The sequence below is a fragment of the Schistocerca serialis genome, chromosome 11, assembly GCF_023864345.2.
Source record: "Schistocerca serialis cubense isolate TAMUIC-IGC-003099 chromosome 11, iqSchSeri2.2, whole genome shotgun sequence".
In the NCBI taxonomy this organism is placed as follows: Eukaryota; Metazoa; Arthropoda; class Insecta; order Orthoptera; family Acrididae; genus Schistocerca; species Schistocerca serialis.
In genome coordinates this window covers 119,187,955-119,207,265 of record NC_064648.1, presented here as the reverse complement: position 1 = coordinate 119,207,265, position 19,311 = coordinate 119,187,955, and the positions used below count along the sequence as shown (strand labels likewise).

The 19,311-nt window shown below is 42.2% G+C and overlaps 1 protein-coding gene across 3 annotated transcripts in view; it reads left to right on the top strand.

The window, feature by feature from the left end:
- The window catches only part of LOC126427329 (histone acetyltransferase KAT2A), a 339,982-nt gene that overhangs the window by 84,560 nt on the left and 236,111 nt on the right, over positions 1-19,311 (top strand). For all 3 annotated transcript variants that reach the window (XM_050089640.1, XM_050089639.1, XM_050089641.1), the window contains one exon: positions 18,583-18,953. In XM_050089640.1, the coding sequence (XP_049945597.1) occupies positions 18,585-18,953 (369 nt within the window). In that variant the 5' untranslated portion in view covers positions 18,583-18,584. The remainder of the gene's footprint in view (positions 1-18,582; positions 18,954-19,311) is intronic.

Here is a 19,311-nt window from a genome sequence, read left to right as displayed (position 1 = left end):
TCACAAATTACGTACTTGTACTAATCATTGCACAATGTGGATCTTGTGCGAGCCATTCTGCAGTTGACCATTTTGTCACTTTGTCAGCTGATGTCATTAATGCTTTACTGCAGAAATACCAGACTGTGGTCATGTTTTCTGGTTTGGAGAAAGCCTACAACATCTGCTGGAGGACTGTTATCCTCCGTAGTCTATACATGTGGGGCTTCGATGGCCGCCTCCCCATTTCCTTCAGGAATTTTAAAAGACTGAGTTTTCAAGTTACGTGTGGCTTTGACCTTGCAGACACCCTTACCCAGGAGAAAGGAGTGCCTCAAGGCTCCATCCTGAGCATCGTTCTCTTTGCTCTAGCCATTAACCCTATTATGGACTGTCGCCTGCCAGAAATCTCCAGCTCCTCCCCTTTCGTTGATGATTTTGCGGTCTATTGCAGTTTTTTGCGGACTTGTCTCCTTGAGCGGCATCTTCAGCGATGTCTCGATTGTCTTTATTTGTGGAGCATCGACACTGGCTTGTGCTTTACCACTGACAGATCCATTTGTTTGAATTTCTTGTGGCGCAATGGCTTTTTTCCACGCCTTTTTTCATCTTGGGCCTGTTGGTCTTCCATTTGCTGAAACTACAAAATTCCTGAGGCTCATGCTTTGTATGAAACTTTGTGTCCTCCCACACTCTGTACCCAGTTCTGCAGTGTTCTACATGTCCTAAGCGGTACTTCCTGGGCAGTCGCGTGGGATTAGCCGAGCGGTCTAAGGCGCTGCAGTCATGGACTATGTGACTGATCCCGACGGAGGTTCGAGTCATCACTTGGGCATGGGTGTGTGTGTTAGTCCTTAGGATGATTTGGGTTAAGTAATGTGTAAGCTTAGGGACTGATGACCTTAGTAATTAAGTCCCGTAAGGTTTCACACACATTTGAACTTCCTGGGCAGTGGATCCGACCACCCTCCTCCATTTGTATCAAACCCTTGTTTGTTTGAAACTATGACGGTGGGTGTTTTGTTTATTCATCTGCATGTTCATCCTCTTACTCTGTCTTAATACGATCCACCATCATGGAATACATTTGGCCACTGTCACCTTTTTCACTAGCCCTGTTGAGAGTCTGCATGCAGGAGGTGCCAAACTACCACTGCCATACTGGTATAATGTCCTTCTCAGCAGATACACATGCTGTTTGTCTGCCATGCCCGGACACCCATTCTATGCCCTCTTTTTCGATGACTGCAACTGCTGATCATAGCAGTTCATTTCCCACATTTCCCACAGTTCATAATAGTGATTGCAATTGCTTGGCAATCGATCCGGTGCGGGGTGTCACAGCGAGCGACCAATCACAGGAGATTTTGAATATTGCGATCCACTGTGGGACCTGGAAGGTCGAGGTAAAATATGTGAATGGTTGTTTGACAGGGTGTATACGCTCTGGGACATCCAGGAGAATTTTTTCGTCTGGGAGAAAACCGGGGATATTTTAGAATTCCGGGATTTTGTCAGTGTTCTACTTTTCAGTTAATTTTTTGTAATTTTGGCTGGTAAGAACTGATACTATAACGTCTGCCAGCAGCGAAATGTGTTAAAGGCTTTAGGACGAAGACTGCAGTATTTCATAACAACAAACTGCTTACGATGAGCGTGACGTAACAATTGTGTGCATTAGGTTCGTTTGAGCACTTCCCAGCGGGCTCACGCGCGTGCGTAGTGGAGTAGCATATGAGCAGTACCTTCTGCTTCTGGCTACGTGACTGTTAGTGATTTTGCTATTTCCTCTTCGTTACAAGCTCCCACGTCAAATGAAAACAAAACGGATTTCTGTCTCTGGGAGCTATCAAGTGAATTAAAATACATTCACATAATTACGGAAGGCTAAAATTGTTATTAGTTTGTTTCCTGATTTTATTTTATTTCCACGTTTTTGGCTGTCAAGCGCCTTGCAGATCAATGAAGTTATTTTTGTCGGTTTGCTAAAGAAATTTGACTTTTATTAATCTTTTCCGCAGAGGCAGTAAATTTATTTGAAACGAAGTATTTCAGCCCAAACTGTTAGCTAGTTTCAACTGTTCGCTGAATTTCAAGTGCACGTTTTCGTCTTCCGGCACGTATGGCGTTACGCCATAATAAAGAACCTAACATGAGATAATACAATAGTGGTACTCCAAGAAAATTTACGCCCCGAAAATCACACGGAGAAACTTTATATCAAGATGGGGCCTAATTCATTGTGAATCTGAACATACGAATGTGCACTTTAAGCAGAATTATGCATTTTAGTATGGCTTACTAAATTTCGATACTCATGGAGTAGCCTCTGATTTCCTGTTTCTTTTATGACGTAAATTCGTATACGGGCTTCGTACGTCATCGTAGCCGCGCACGCGCAGTAACGCCTGTTTACTGAAGCTCTCTGGCAGGTGTTGAAACGAACCTGTTTGTAACAGGTTGCGGGAAAATATTACGAATGGTGGTTTGAGAAGCGTTAGTTTCAAAGTAAATATTCTTTTACGCAAGTTGGATTATGTTACGTGTGAGAATGTTGGATGAATTTCTTAAGCCACAGAGCGCTCGGCTCTCATTTAAAACTTAACGCTTTGAGGACCAACCGCTCGAAAGAATTTCGACCGCAGAAGACCAGACATTTATTCATTATTTAAAATTTTACTGGCACATCTGTATATGTATCGTAAAGTGTAACACACGCAAAAATGACTAATATTATATGTATGCTATAAGTACACTATGCATATTAATTTAAACCACAAACTTTTACTATTTGTGTTCGCGATACTTAGCAGTGATGTTGCTATTGACATCACGGGGCCTAAGCTCTTAATACCTGCTGTCATCGCCTGGCGAGATCACGTGACATCATCTATGATTGGCCTACAACGGCACATAACAATCTCCATTTCGATGCTTCTAAAACTAACGTCCTATGTTTGGTGGAATTCAAATTTATAGTTTCGTAATACGCAAAAATGCAGCGGTTTTTTTGTTTCTTGCCGGGTTTAATTTTCTAAAGCACCGGAAATTGTACACCGGTGCATAAAACCTTAACCCTTCCTTCATAGGATTGTGATAATTTTTACAGTCCCGAGGGAAAGTATACTGTCACTTAATACTAAGAAGTGTGTTTTCACCGGGGGAAAAAGTGTATTTTTTACCGGTAAATCCGGGATTTTTTTTCCTTGTCCGCGTGTACGGTACACGCGTTACTTTAAAAAGGAAATTTCTTTTACGCAAGATGAATTTTGTTACGTGTGAGAAAGTTTGACGAATTTTTTAAATCACGGAGCATTAGACTCTCATTCAAAACCTTACACTGAGGACCAGCCACTTCGCAAAATTTCTGGCCCAAAAGACCAGCCATTAATGCTGTTACATAAAATTTTACCGGCACATTTGTGTTTGGTATATCGTAAAGGGTAACACATGCTAAAAAAAAAAGACAAAGTTTCAAGGTTAGTTCTTCACATTTATTTTAATTCTTTCATAGAGTACAAATTATGCAGTAACGATTACAAAAATATAATCATCCTTAAAAAAAAAAGGGTGAGTTCTCTAGCAATTCCATATGTAATTGGCTTTTCTGTCGAAAAATAAGTGCTTGACGGAACATGTATTCAGCCCAGGTAACCCACCAAATGTTCGGTGCAAAGCAGTGAAATTTATTATCGTGCTTGTCAGAAATATTCAGCTGCTACAATTTAAGGTGTGCTCGTAGGATCTTGCTTAACCACACCCTTCGAAAAACAAAGCAAAAACTTTTTGATGACCAGTATTATATGTGAAAGCTTAACTTTTATTGCAGCTATACTGTATGTATATTAATTTAAACCATTAACTTTTCTTATTTGTGTGTTCATGCTTCTTAACAATGACGTCGCAATTGCGTAACTACATCACATATCTTGTGCTCAGTATCTACTCTCATTGGCTGGCAGGATCACGTGACAGGAGCAAGCTGTAACTGGCTGACCAAAGCGGTCGCAATCTCGGTTTCAGTGCTCTGGAAGGTGCCGAGTTGTATGTGGTGGGATTTGTTTTTATACTTTCGTAATATGAAAATATGCTGTGTAAATGTAGCTTTTTTTTTTTTTTTTGCTGGGTATCGTTTGCTAAAGTGCCGGAAAGTTTTATGACGGTGTATGAAACCTTCACTATTGAAAGGTTTGCGATAAGTTTTCCAGCTCCGAGGGAAAGTATATCGTCAGTTAACATGGAAGAAATGTACTTTCACCCTGGGAAAAAGCGTATTTTTAGCTGGAAAATGCGTGAAAAATTCAGGACTCTCTTCTTTTCTGCGTATGCAGACTGTCTGAGACCAACTGTGGTATTGGTTGTGCCTTCGTTATTGGCACCAACCATTTTCCTTATTGGCTTCCAGAACAATGCTCGATTTTTACAGCAGAGCTCTCCACCCCGTATCAGGTGACCCAGTAGATCCAGCGACACAGGGTTTTTAATTCCCATCTGCTTCAATTCTCTCATTGTCCTTCAGAACCTGTGTGTGCTCTACATAGTCCACCTGTTAGTGCAACTGCTCAAGAAAGCTTCCACTTGGTAGCTGTCGAGGTAGCCACCGGGACGTTAGTGTGTGTTGCCGGTCACGTCGGTCTGAAGCGTTGCTATCGAGGTTGCAATCCTCTTATCTCGGCCTGCTGGCTCTTCCATTCCTTGGGATGCTCTTCGTGCTGCCGTCTGTCACAGGTGGTGTCATTTTGGCATAACCACTGGTCTTCGCTTCTTGAGAACAAGCTCTGAGGAATTAAACACTTCCCAGTGGCTTGGCCGAGTTACTCTTTGCCCTCTCATTGTGACGAAATGATCTTAGCTCAGTTGTGTATTTGGCACTGTATTTTTAGCCATCACCGTTTGTTAAGTGGTGATCGCCCACCACTTTATGTGCATCATCATCAACCTTTGACAGTTCGCCATTTCCTGACCCAATACCCATTTTTTAACCGCTTATATTCAAGTGTATGTTTGCCGTCCAAGCTATCTTCAGTTTTATTGAATGACACGTGGGCTGTCGGCTGTGTTTAACTTTTTATCCATCGTAGCAATATGGTGAAGTATATATAATTTTTGTTACTGGACCTCCACTGTCTCTGTGGAGTATTTTGTGGACCTTTGTCCAAGGGGAAGTCATTTGTAGCTCTCTTTCCTTCCATCAATCGGGCTTAATGTATAGTTGCCTTTAACTTCTTTTACTTGTTGGTGTTCTAATGTTATGACATTTGCGCATATTACCTCATTTGTTTGTACACCCTAAAACAGAAAAAAACCAGCAGCAGCTTACCAAGCTGACTGTCACCCATCAACCCATCATACGGTCTGACAACCAGGATTGTTGGTCTGTAGGCTGCCATCTCTTTCTCGTAGCAAGGCCACCTGGTTGTCACAGATGCAAAGTTCATAGGAGCAACCAACTGAATAAATCATAATTTCATTGTTGTTGTTGTTGTTGTTGTTGTTGTGGTATTCAGTCCAGAGACTGGTTTGATGCAGCTCTCCATGCTACATACAGTAAAGCTGTGTGCCCTCGGGAAAAATTACGGCTGTAGTTTCCCCTTGCTTTCATATGTTCACAGTACCAGCACAGCAAGGCTGTTTTGGTTGATGTTACAGGGCCAGATCAGTCAATCATCCAGACTGTTGCCCCTGCAACTACTGAAAAGGCTGCTGCCCCTCTTCAGGAACCACACATTTGTCTGGCCTCTCAACAGATACCCCTCCGTTGTGGTTGCACCTACGGTACAGCAATCTGTATTGCTGAGGCACGCAAGCCTCCCCACCAACGGCAAGGTCTGTGGTTCATGGGGGAATAATTTCATTATTACTCTGTAATGTTCAGTTGGAGACTGTGAAACCCTTATATTAAAATACTCAGACAATATCCCTGAACAATGTCCAAAATTTTTCAGTAGGGTTTCAGTTCTTCCTTTACACGGTGTGTTTTGGAAGGAATAGCAAATGTTTTGGGATGTGGCAGTATAAACTATTTCAAATAAGACTTTCCATATAACACATGTCCAAGTTCTATTGATATAGAGACACGGCTATCAGAATGTAACCCAAACAAATACTCACAGAAGGAGCAAAGGCAAATGATTAAATTCAAAGATGATGGTCATAAATTTCACTTTCGACTTCAATGCAGATTTGAATTCTCTTGACAATAACACGTGTAGGTCTTGTGAGTTTGTCTTTGCAATGTTTTATGAGGGCAGGGCTTCTCATAACCCAAATGATCAATTCATCTCTTGTGTTTACTTTTTCTTTGCAGACTTTTCCTTTAATCATCCCCACAGGCAAAAAACTGACTGGCTAAGGTCTGGGGGCCTTGGTTGCCAAAAAACTTGACCATTTCTGCCAATCAATTTTCTCGGGAACATCAGGTTTGGATGACCAAGTCACCTGAGAACTACAGAGTGGTCACAAAGTCCCATTACCCACTATCTCATGTGCACATATTCATATATGGCCTCATTTTACTAATGTGGGATCATGGCAGAGGACAGCTTTGACATATTGTGACCACCCTTTACTTTGTATTCCAGAACGTCTGCGTGTGCACCATTGTTTTGTTCGCAGAGTATGACACTGCTCTATGTACAATGTGAAATTCTACTCAACATTGCTGACATGATGGCAGTAAATGCACATGGCATCCCGCCAACTGTCTCGTAATGTATGGCAGCAACCTTCTGTTCAATGAAACCCCATAACGCACTGTCGCAAGATGACTAGTCGAGATTTCAGGATGTTCACTCCAATAACAGTAGTAGCATTATGGGCTGGTGTTCCATCCTCTTGGAACTATTATACAACCGAACAGTCACCAATCTCGCAAATACAGGATAAGCCAATCTCATGTCATGGTAAGATACGCATTGCGGTTCACAGCATTGTCAAAGAAATGTGGACCACCCGATTAGGTTGCAGATATTCCAGTCCAAATCATGATGTGTAGTGGGTTTATTTGTGTTCTTCGTAAAAATATTGGTTTTCTGTACATCTACATGTACATGGATACTCTGCAAATCACTTTCAAGTGCCTGGCAGTTGATCGAACCATCTTTATAATTCCCTATTATTCCAATCTCGTATAGCATGTGGAAAGAATGAACACCTATATCTTTCTGTAAGAGCTCTGATTTCTCTTATTTTATCGTGGTGATCGTTCCTCCCTATGTAGGTCGGTGTCAACAAAATATTTTTGGATTCAGAGGAGAAAGTGGGTGATGAGAAGATTCCGTCGCAACGAAAAACGCCTTTATTTTTAAGATTTTAAGCGCAAATCCTGTATCATTTCTGTGACACCCTCTCCCATATTTCGCATTAATACAAAATGTGCTGCCTTTCTTTGAACTTTTTTGATGTACAACGTCAATCCTATCTGGTAAGGATCCCACACCACGCAACAGTATTCTAAAAGAGGACAGACATGCATAGTGTAGGCAGTCTCCTTAGTAGGTCTGTTACATTTTGTGAGTGTCCTGCCAATAAAACACAGTCTTTGCTTAGCCTTCCCCACAACATTTTCTATGTGTTCCTTCCAATTTAAGTTGTTCGTAATTGTAATACCTAGTTGAATTTATGGCTTTTAGATTAGACCGATTTATTGTGTAACCGAAGTTTAACAAGTTCCTTTTAGCACTCATGTGGATGACCTCACACTTTTTGTTATTTAGGGTCAACTGCCACTTTTCGCACCATTCAGATATTTTTTTGTAAATCATTTTGCAGTTTGTTTTGATCTTCTGATGACTTTATTAGTCGATAAATGACAGCGTCATCTGCAAACAACCGAAGACGGCTGCTCAGGTTATCTCCCAAATCGTTTATATAGATAAGAAACAGCAAAGGGCCTATAACACTACGTTGGGGAACGCCACAAATCACTTCTGTTTTACTGGATGACTTTCCGTCAGTTACTGTGAACTGAGACCTCTCTGACAAGAAATCACAAATCCAGTCACATAACTGAGACAATATTCCATAAGCAGGCAATTTCACTATGAGCCGCTTGTGTGATACAGTGTCAAAAGCCTTCCGGAAATCCAGAAATACAGAATCGATCTGAAATCCCTTGTCAATAGCACTCAACACTTCATGTGAATAAAGAGCTAGTTGTGTTTCACAGGAACGATGTTTTCTAAACCCATGTTGACTGTGTGTCAATAGACCGCTTTCTTCAAGGTAATTCATAATCTTCGAACACAATATATGTTCTAAAATCCTGCTGCATATCGACATTTACGATATGGGCCTATAATTTAGTGGATTACTCCAACTACCTTTCTTGAATATTGGTGTGACCGATGCAACTTTCCAATCTTTGGGTACGGATCTTTCGTCGAGCGAACAGTTGCATATGACTGTTAAGTATGGAGCTAATGCATCAGCATACTCCGAAAGGAACCTAATTGGTATACTGTTGGGACCAGAAGACTTGCTTTTATTAAATGATTTAAGTTGCTTCACTACTCAGAGGGTATTTTCTTCTATGTTACTCCTGTTGGCAGCTGTTCTTGATTCGAATTCTGGAATATTTTCTTTGTCTTCTGTACTCCAGAAGTAAATGTTTCTAGTTTTTGCATTTGCCCACAAGTCTGACGACATTTTTGCTTGTCATTATCACTCAATTTGTTTACAAACAAATATTTAAAGGCCTATAACTTTTGTAATGTCGAGTGTGGAACTCCTGATTTCTGTGACTGCTTACAAATGGTCATTTTTTGGGGAACGTTCGTGAGCAGCTTTCACATACATTTCCAGTTATGTTGGTGTTAGTCCTGAGTGGGGCTTATCTTTGAAGCTTGTTCCACCACGGTAAAATTTTTGATTTTCATGGGGAAGAGTTCTGAAACATTACAGTAAAATTCTGATGAATATTTCCATTGATTTTCCTGTATGGGGTCGTTCATGAGCCCATGTGCTCATTACAAACTGTTCCTCCATGGTGTAAATGGCCTCAGTCACGATTTAAATGTATATCAGCACCTCCAGCAATAAGAAACGACAATCCTCTTCCAGTAGTGCTGGAAGCTCATGTTGAATAAAGTCTAGATTAAAGGGCTTTTGACCTCCTTTTGTCCCTTGGCGCCTTGGGCCTTGGCATAACACAATAGGCTCAGTCAACTGATTGTTTACCACACCACATACATACAGAGAAATGTTCTTGAAAATATGCCCCCACAATAACATGTAGGTTTTCATTTGTCGTCAATGTGAGGTATAAGTGCTCTTGATACCATCATGAATGACAGTGGCTTCATGAGTTAACATAGAAATTTACAATTGGCTGACAATGAAATTCTAATCATCTAGCTTCATCTCCTTCTTGGAGGTTTTTAATACATTGTAAATGATGAGGATAGAGTATGTGCATATATAATGGATATTGTATGTACAACACTGAAAATATTGGAATTTTGCATGTGCTTGTTGAAGAACTTCTTTGTACCAACTGAATAATGTGTTCTGCTTCATCCGCACTGTTCACTGACACTTTCGGGAGATATGGTGAGTTATGACTGTTTGGAACTGCACCGATCTCTCACAGTTATGGAAGGCGTCAGTAATCTCTCTTGAATCTGGTACTCTGTAGTTACAAAATTGTGCACGGTATTCACTGCAAGCAGCAGCGTTTCCGTTACAAAACCCACACACAAATACTGTATTGGCATAAAACATTTGTATTATATATATATTTATAGCATGCTTCAACAGTAGAGTAGAACTGGCCAACAAATTGATGATTTCAGTTACGTAAACTAAAGCACAACTTTAGAACTTGAACATAAAAACAAAAATAGCAATCAGTAAATAAAACCATAGCAACTTGACTGGAAACACACAAATGCAACCTACCTCTGAAACTGACAAAAATTAGATCCATGTTTGATGGCATGCTTTATTGAAATTAGCCTATACTGTTGTTGTTGTGGTCATTGTCATTGTCTTCAGTCTGAAGACTGGATGATGTAGCTTAGCTCTCAAGCTACTCTATCCTGTGCAAGCCTCTTCATCTCCGAATAACTACTGCAACCTACATCCTTCTGAATCTACTTGCTGTACTCATCTCTTGCTCTCCCTCTATAGTATTTATTCCCTTGATGCCTCAGAATGTGCTCCTATCAATTGATCCCTTCTTTTAGTACAGTTACACCACAAATTCCTCTTCTCCCCAATTCTCTTCATTACCTCCTCAATGGTTACATGATTTACCCATCTAATATTAGCATTCTTCTGTAGCACAACCTCCTAAAATATTTACTGCTATCTGAGAAACCTGGCACTGCCTAGGTATTTATTTATTCCAATCTTCTATTAGTCTATCTCCTCCTCCCACCTTTCTTTGCCCATCTCCACCACCCCTATTCTCTGTCCATCTCTTCCTCCCACCTCTCTCTCAATCTATTCCTTCCCCCTCTATCCACCTGCTGCTTCACCTCTGTCCATCTCACCCTCTCTATTCTAATTCCTTCTCTTCTTCCCCCTTTAATTCCATCTTCCTTCTCCTTCTCTGTTTGTCAGTCCCCTCCTCCCACTCTGTCCATGTCTTCCTCACCCCTCTTTCTGTCCTTTCTCTCACACTGTTCATCTCCACCCCCTATCCATGTTCATCTTTTTCCCTTTCCTATCTGTGTCCCTGTCCCACTCTCCTCTATCCATTTCCCCCTTTCCTATCTCTGTCCATCTCCTCCTTGTCCTGCTCCTGCTGCTCCCCATATCTGTGCCTATCTCCCCCTTCCCTTTCACTGTCTGTCCATCTCCTTGCCCTCCTCTCTCTCTCTCTCTCTCTCTCTCTCTCTCTCTCTCTCTCTCTCTCTCTCTCTCATCTCAATAGGAGGCTGGTGGTTCTTCCCCCTACAGCATTTCTTTCCAAATTAACTAATGTATGCACTAAATTTGTCTGAAATCATTCCAGGGGTTTAGGGTGAGCTTTTTACCCGTGGCTTTTGTCACATGTGAACATGTCAAATACAGGGCGAATCATGAAATTTTCCCCCGGTTGCTGGAGGTTATTCCATATGTTATTTGGAACAAATACAGTAATGTGATTAGATCCATAAATAACGAGCTACAATAGAATTCCGAAACATGCCACGGTGTATGGAGCGCTACACTTGTGTTCACAGGACATACAATCAGTCTTGGGTAGATGAGTGCAGTGAGTGGTATCTTTGCATAACAACCACGTTGTTGATACTACAGTCACTGTTTACTGTTACTGTCTCCTGTGTACAAATTTTCATCACATGTGTATGGAGAGATGGTGTATGTTTTGGGCTTCTGTGATGGTAATGCGAAAGCTGCTGTTGCCGAATATAACAGTCGGTATCATAATTGTAGGATTCCGAGTGGCAAAACATTTAGTGGAACAGAATCGAACATTGCTAGAAACTGGTACTCTTCCTAGTATTCGTATTCACTCTGAAAGGCATTGTGACGTCCAGGAAGAGGAAAACATTCTTAATTCAGTAGAGCACAGTCCTTGCCTAGATACCCGATTGAACGTTTCACAATCTAAAGTATGTAGGACTCTTCACGAGAATGGACTGTATCCTTTTCATGTGCAGAAAGTTCACCATTTAGAGCTACACGATTGTGCCAACCATTTGCACTTTTGTAACCAGTTAAATGGAAATCGGCAGCTCTATAGCTTCATAATGTTCAATGATGAGGCAATCTTTACAAGAGATGGCATCAACAATGTGCATGTCTGAGCAGACGAAAATCCCCATGTCATGGTAATATCTCAATTTCAAAGCAGATTCAGTGTCAATGTCTGGTGTGGCGTTGTGTGTGGCCAGTTACTGGGGCTGTTTATTCTTCCGGGGAATTTAAATGGCCAGACGTATGGTAACTTTTTACGAGAAGACTTACCACAGCTTCTTGAAGATGTTCCTCTGTGAACAAGACGCCACATGTACGTCCAACACGACGGGGCACCTGCACGCTTCCACCGTGTGGTAACAGCTTATCTTAATCGACAATTCCCACATTGACGGATAGATTGCGGGGCCCCTATCAACTGGCCTGCCAAATCCCCAGATTTAACACACCTAGACTACTGCATCTGGGGGTGGATGAAAGACATTGTGTATGAAGTTAAGGTGGAAACATGAGAAGAATTGATAAAACGCATTTTCGATGCCACAATGTCAATAAGGAATGAGCATGTGAAATTACAAAATGCTACTTGCGCGGTTCAGTCCTGTACGAATCTTTGCCTTCAAATGCAGATAGGAAATTTTGAACACTTGCTTTAAATCCAAAACTGCAATAAAAGTTTTTTTTCTGCCATTTTCCTGAGTTTTTCGATCACTGTAGCTCCTTAATTAGGGTGTGATCCCATTACGTTATTCACATTTTTTGTCCCAAATAACCTTACAAGGGAACCTCCCCATCGCACCCCCCTCAGATTTAGTTATAAGTTGGCACAGTGGATAGGCCTTGAAAAACTGAACACAGATCAATTGAGAAAACAGGAAGAAGTTGTGTGGAACTGTGAAAAAATAATCAAAAAAGAACTGAGTAGTTCATGGCAAGATAGGCAACATTAAGGACGCTGGGACCGCAGCATGGCCGTGGTCTCGTAGTAACGTGAGCAGCTGCGGAACGAAAGGTCCTTGGTTCAAATCTTCTATCGAGTGAAAACTTTAATTTTTTATTTTCAGTTTATGTGACAAACTCTTATGTTTTCATCACTATTTTGGGAGTGATTATCACATCCACAAGAAAACCTAAGGTAGAAGAATCTTTTTACCCATTCGCCAAGTGTACAAGTTAGGTGGGTCGACAACATATTCCTGTCACGTGACGCACATGCCGTCACCAGTGTCGTTTAGAATATATCAGATGTGTTTTCCTGTGGAGGAATCGGTTGACCTATGACCTTGCGAATAAATGTTTTCGGTTCCGATTGGAGAGGCACGTCCTTTCGTCTACTAATCGCACGGTTTTGCGATGCGGTCGCAAAACACAGACACTAAACTTATTACAGTGAACAGAGATGTCAATGAACGAACGGACAGATAATAACTATGCAAAAACAAAGAAAGTAGAATTTTCACTCGTGGGAAGACTCGAACCAAGGACCTCTCCTTCGACAGCTGCTCACTCTACCACGGGACCACGGCGCTCCTGAGCTCACGTTCTCCTTTATGTTGCCTATGTGGCCAAGACTGATCACTGGTTTGTATATTTTGCTTATTTTTTCACAGTTCCACACAACTTCTTCCTGTTTTCTCAATTGATCTGTGTTCAGTTTTTCAAGGCCTATCCACTGTGCCAAGTTATAACTAAATCTGAGGGGGGGTGCGATGGGGAGGTTCCCTTGTAAGGAATACCCTCCAGGAACTGGGGGAAAACCTTGTGACTCTCCCTGTGACACATATTTCATGTGTATTTGTACGCAAATTTCACCCTGCAGTTTCATTTTTATGCAGCTTAATGTTTATGATGTTGTATCTGCTAAACTGTGTGCTGTACAATGATATAATTGTGCAAGTATATCCAGTGGTGTATATGTGCGCCTACTCTCTGTAAATGTTTTGTAGGTAGAGGTGGTAGTAAAGAAGTAATAAATTAAAATCACATGCCTGATCCAACAGTTTCTCAAGCATCTCAGTGTTTATGATGTTAAATCTGGTGTAGAAAATCAACAGCAAACTCATACCTTTCTATTTTATCAGTAGGTTCTATTTCATGTAACAGTTGCAATTTGTAGGTGCGCAACTTAAGCTTTTTACACACATCGTCATACACATTTCCTTTAGACAGTCCTCATTGTAGACTATGCCTGGCCAATGACTTCTTCGGGCTCCAAACACACGAAATACGGATCTATTCAACAACATCTGCAGAAGTTCTCGGTCTACCTGGTGATTTTACTTTCAAAACACTACTGTTTTCCCTGAAAGACTTTACCCAGTGATAGTTTTTGCTGGAGGTGGTTCACCAACATACTGACGTCTAAAATTACGTTGCATTGTTATAACTGACTTGGTTTTCAGAAGTCAAATAACACACCACGCTTTCTGTTGAGGGGTACGCATTGTTAAAGAGTTGCTCTGCACTGCACGCACGCCTGGACTGAACTGAGGAAACAGAGGGAAAAAAACTGCACTGGTGCCATCTCAAGGTCAAGCAGACCTGACAACTGCAGGGGAGCCAAACTTGGAGAGTTGATGAATCAAACACCACAAATTAGAATAGTGCATGTCACTTTGTACAGACTCTATGACACATTAAAACCAGGGAGTTCTTTTTCAAATACGCTGTATTTTGCTATGTACATTCAGCAACATATGTGGATGCTGTCTGTGAAGTGTGATGTGAATAGAGTTTGTAGCAGAGAAGTACGAGGGCAGTTCAATAAGCAATGCAACACATTTTTTTTCTGAAACAGGGGTTGTTTTATTCAGCATTGAAATACACCAGGTTATTCCCCAGTCTTTTAGCTACACAACACTATTTTTCAACGTAATCTCCATTCAATGCTACGGCCTTACGCCACCTTGAAATGAGGGCCTGTATGCCTGCACGGTACCATTCCACTGGTCGATGTCGGAGCCAACGTCGTACTGCATCAATAACTTCTTCATCATCCGCGTAGTGCCTCCCACGGATTGCGTCCTTCATTGGGCCAAACATATGGAAATCCGACGGTGCGAGATCGGGGCTGTAGGGTGCATGAGGAAGAACAGTCCACTGAAGTTTTGTGAGCTCCTCTCGGGTGCGAAGACGTGTGAGGTCTTGCGTTGTCATGAAGAAGAAGTTCGTTCAGATTTTTGTGCCTATGAACACGCTGAAGTCGTTTCTTCAATTTCTGAAGAGTAGCACAATACACTTCAGAGTTGATCGTTTGACCATGGGGAAGGACATCGAACAGAATAACCCCTTCAGCGTCCCAGAAGACTGTAACCGTGACTTTACCGGCTGAGGGTATGACTTTAAACTTTTTCTCGGTAGGGGAGTGGGTGTGGCGCCACTCCATTGATTGCCGTTTTGTTTCAGGTTCGAAGTGATGAACCCATGTTTCATCGCCTGTAACAATCTTTGACAAGAAATTGTCACCCTCAGCCACATGACGAGCAAGCAATTCCGCACAGATGGTTCTCCTTTGCTCTTTATGGTGTTCAGTTAGACAACGAGGGACCCAGCGGGAACAAACCTTTGAATATCCCAACTGGTGAACAATTGTGACAGCACTACCAACAGAGATGTCAAGCTGAGCACTGAGTTGTTTGATGGTGATCCGTCGATCATCTCGAACGAGTGTGTTCGCACGCTCCGCCATTGCAGGAGTCACAGCTGTGCACGGCCGGCCCGCACGCGGGAGATCAGACAGTCTCGCTTGACCTTGCGGCGATGATGACACACGCTTTGCCCAACGACTCACCGTGCTTTTGTCCACTGCCAGATCACCGTAGACATTCTGCAAGTGCCTATGAATATCTGAGATGCCCTGGTTTTTCACCAAAAGAAACTCGATCACTGCCCGTTGTTTGCAACCCACATCCGTTACAGACGCCATTTTAACAGCTCCGTACAGCGCTGCCACCTGTCGGAAGTCAATGAAACTATACGAGACGAAGCGGGAATGTTTGAAAATATTCCACAAGAAATTTCCGGTTTTTTCAACCAAAATTGGCCGAGAAAAAAAATGTGTTGCATTACTTATTGAACTGCCCTCGTAATAAATGAAAACATCATGCATGATGTGGCAGTTTCACAAACATCTCAGTATTTGACATCACACACTGTGTGAACAAAAGTATACGGACACCCCCAAAAACATATATTTTTCATATTAAATGACTTGTGCTGCCACCTACTGCCCGTTACTCCATATCAGCCACCTCAGTAGTCATTAGACATCTTGAGAGAGCATAACAAGGTGCTCCTTGGAACTCACAGACTTTGAGTGTGGTCAGGTGATTGGGTGTCACTTGTCATACGTCTGTACGTGAGATTTCCACACTCCTAAACATCCCTAGGTTCATCGTTTCCAATGTAAGAGGGTCGTAATGTGTAATAGGCAGACATCTATCCAGACCGTCACACAGGAATTCCAGACTGCATCAGGATCCACTGCATCTACTATGACAGTTAGGCAGGAGGTGAGAAAACTTGGATTTCATGGTTGAGCAGCTGCTCATAAGCCACACTACGCGCCAGTAAATGCTGAATGATGCCTTGCTACATGACAATAACATCCCTGTAATGGACTGGCCTGCACAGAGTTCTGACCTGAATCCTAGCGAACACATTTGGGATGTTTTGGAATACCGACTTCATGCCAGGCCTCACCGACCGACATTGATACCTCTCCTCAGTGCAGCACTCCGTGAAAAATGGGCTGCCATTCCCCAAGAAACCTTCCAGCACCCGATCGACCCTATGCCTGCAAGAGTGGAAACTGTCATCAAGGCTAAGGGTGGGCCAACACCATATTGAATTCCAGCATTACCGATGGACAGCGCCGCGAAATTGTAAAACTGTTTTTGGCCAGATGTCCAGATACTTATCACATAGTGTATCAACCATACTGCGTATCATAAAATGATATACTGTTTTTTAGGTATATTCAGCAGCAAACATGGATACTATCTGCAAAAACTGTTACGAATATAGTATCAGTGAAGTAGTAAACTTAAACATTTTGCACGTTGCTGTAATTTTTCATACATTTGGAGTTTATGATGTCATATCTCCCAAGCTAAGTTTCATACAATGATGTAATTTTTCCTGGTACATTCAGTGGTATATGTAAACACTGTCAGCAAAATGTCTCTTGAATCAGTTAGTAGTAAAAAATTAATAACTGAACAACTCCTCCATCATGTAGCAAACTACTGCACGAACAATGAAAATGCAATGAGCAACAAACATTTTTCCTATCACCATTTTGTGGGGTCTGTCACAGAGACAAAGTTTCATAAAGCTTTTAAATTAAGGGTAAAGTTTGTTGCAAGTTTCAAAGTGTTCTCTTTCTCAAATACTGGATGAGTAAAAGTGTAGGTATCCTTGTGTTGTGGGCTACACTGCTTTTTCACCCTCACCCCCACCCCTGTGATAGGCAGGTGATTCTTACTCCATAATGATTCTTTCCAGACAGTAAACGATGTGTGTACCAAATGTGGTTGAATCTGGTCCACTGGCTTAGGAGATGTGGAACATATGAGGGTTGTTCAGTGATTAAAGAGACAAATTGGTCTGGAGAAAAAAGCATTTATTTTTACAAAACAATGCTTTTTCTACTTTGCAACATACTCCCCTTGAACATTTATGCACTTGTTCCAATGGCCAAAAGCTTTTTTATTCCGGCGGCAAAGAACTCTTCGTCTAGATTGTTGAAACAATGTCCTACAAACTTTTTCACGTCCTCGTTGTCCTGGAATCTCTTCCTACGTAATGTGTCTTTCAGTGCACCAAACAAATGGAAATCACTAGATGCTAAATCAGGACTGTAAGGGGGATGAGGCAGTACTTCATAGCCAATTTTGTCAATGGTTTCATGGGTCAGTTGACCAATATGAGGACGTGTGTTGTCTTGCTGGAGAATCACACCTTTCTTCTGAGATCCACAACGTCTCTCTCGTGGCCGGCTTCACCTCATTTAAAAGCAAATCCGAGTAGTATTGGCTGTTCATTGTACGCTGTTCTTTGAGATAATCACGACAAACCAGACATTCGGCATCCCGTAACACCGTCAACATGACTTTTCCTGCTGATGCTTGGGTTCTGAATTTTTTTCTTGACAGGTGAGTTGGTGTGCTTCCACTCCATGCTTTGTCCTTTTGGTTCTGGCTCATAATAGTGAACCCAAGTTTCATCACAAGTTAAAATTTTGTTGAGGAAGTGCTCACCACCTCTTTCATAATGTTCCTTTAGCTCTGTGCACACTCTCAACCTTGTTTCCTTGTGTAGCTACATCAACTCCTCTGGGACCCGTCTTGCATGTTTTGTGGTGCTTCATCTTGTTACAGATAATGTTATGAACTGTACCAGTACTAACTTGAACCTTATCAACTATCATTTCCACAGTCACACAACGGTCGGTACGAATAATGTCATCAATTCGACTTTCAAGGGAGAGAATTGAAACTGCAACTGGTCAGCCAGAATGATGTACGTCAGTCACTGAGTCTCGGCAATTTTTAACTGCTCTACCTGTTTGTAAAAATTAGAACGATTCAACCAATCTTCACCATAAACTTTAGACATTCTGCAGTATACTTTCACTGGTTTCTCGCCTTCAGTAAGTAAAAAACGAATAACACAACGGACTCGCGATCTTGAAATGTATTTTTGAGGTTATAAACAAAACAGTGTTGATACATCAGCTGATCAGGGCTCATCTCAGTGATGGCAACTTAAAGCCACAAAAGTACCAAACTTGCCCTTGCCCTACTAACATTTTTTTCCCCGAGACCAATTTGTCTCTTTAATTATTGAATGACCCTCATACATACATTTTTATAATTTGTATGGACCTCTCCTGTAAATAATGCAGAGGAAATTCTGAAACATCAAGAGAGTTAGGAGATACACGTATCATTGTAGACATGAGCCAGCAGACGCTCGCAGACGACGGGTCCGCGCTGGCCCACCTGTCCGAGGACGACATCTCGGCCGCCGTATCCGGGGACGGCCTCGTGACCGTGACGGCACCGGGCGTAGCCCCGGCCGACGTATCCTCCGGTATCGCCTCGCAGGGCGGTGCCGGGGGCGGCTCGGGCCTGGACGCGGCGTCCGCCACTGCGGTCGGCGAAGAGAAGGCGGGCGGGTCGCAGCCGGTGGGGACGTCGGGGTCGGCGGCGGACCAGGCGTCGCGGCAGTCGAACCTGCAGCGCATCCAGATGCGGAAGCAGCAGGTCTACAACTGGAGCCACAGCAAGAAAATGCTCAAACTCGCCATTTACTCGGCCTGCCAGGTGGGTGTGTCTGCAGCTCTCTACGGGACTCCGTTGGACCCTGGAGACTTGTATGATTTTGGCAATTTCAGCTGTTTCTCAATACCACTGTCACTAATATTTGTATCACTCATCTTCACCATGGTGTGAGAATTAAACTGGAACAGTACTTTTCTTATTTCTTTTGTAACAGAACATTTGGAAATGTTCAAGATTTCTGCTGAGTAACAGAAATTACAGAATGGAACAATTCATAAAATAAAGGCATGGCAATGACTCACCTACAGCGGACCTATATGTGGCACCGAGACACACGCAACAGAGAACATGTATTAATTGTTTACAAAGCTTTCACACTAGCTTTTCAGCACTTACTGCT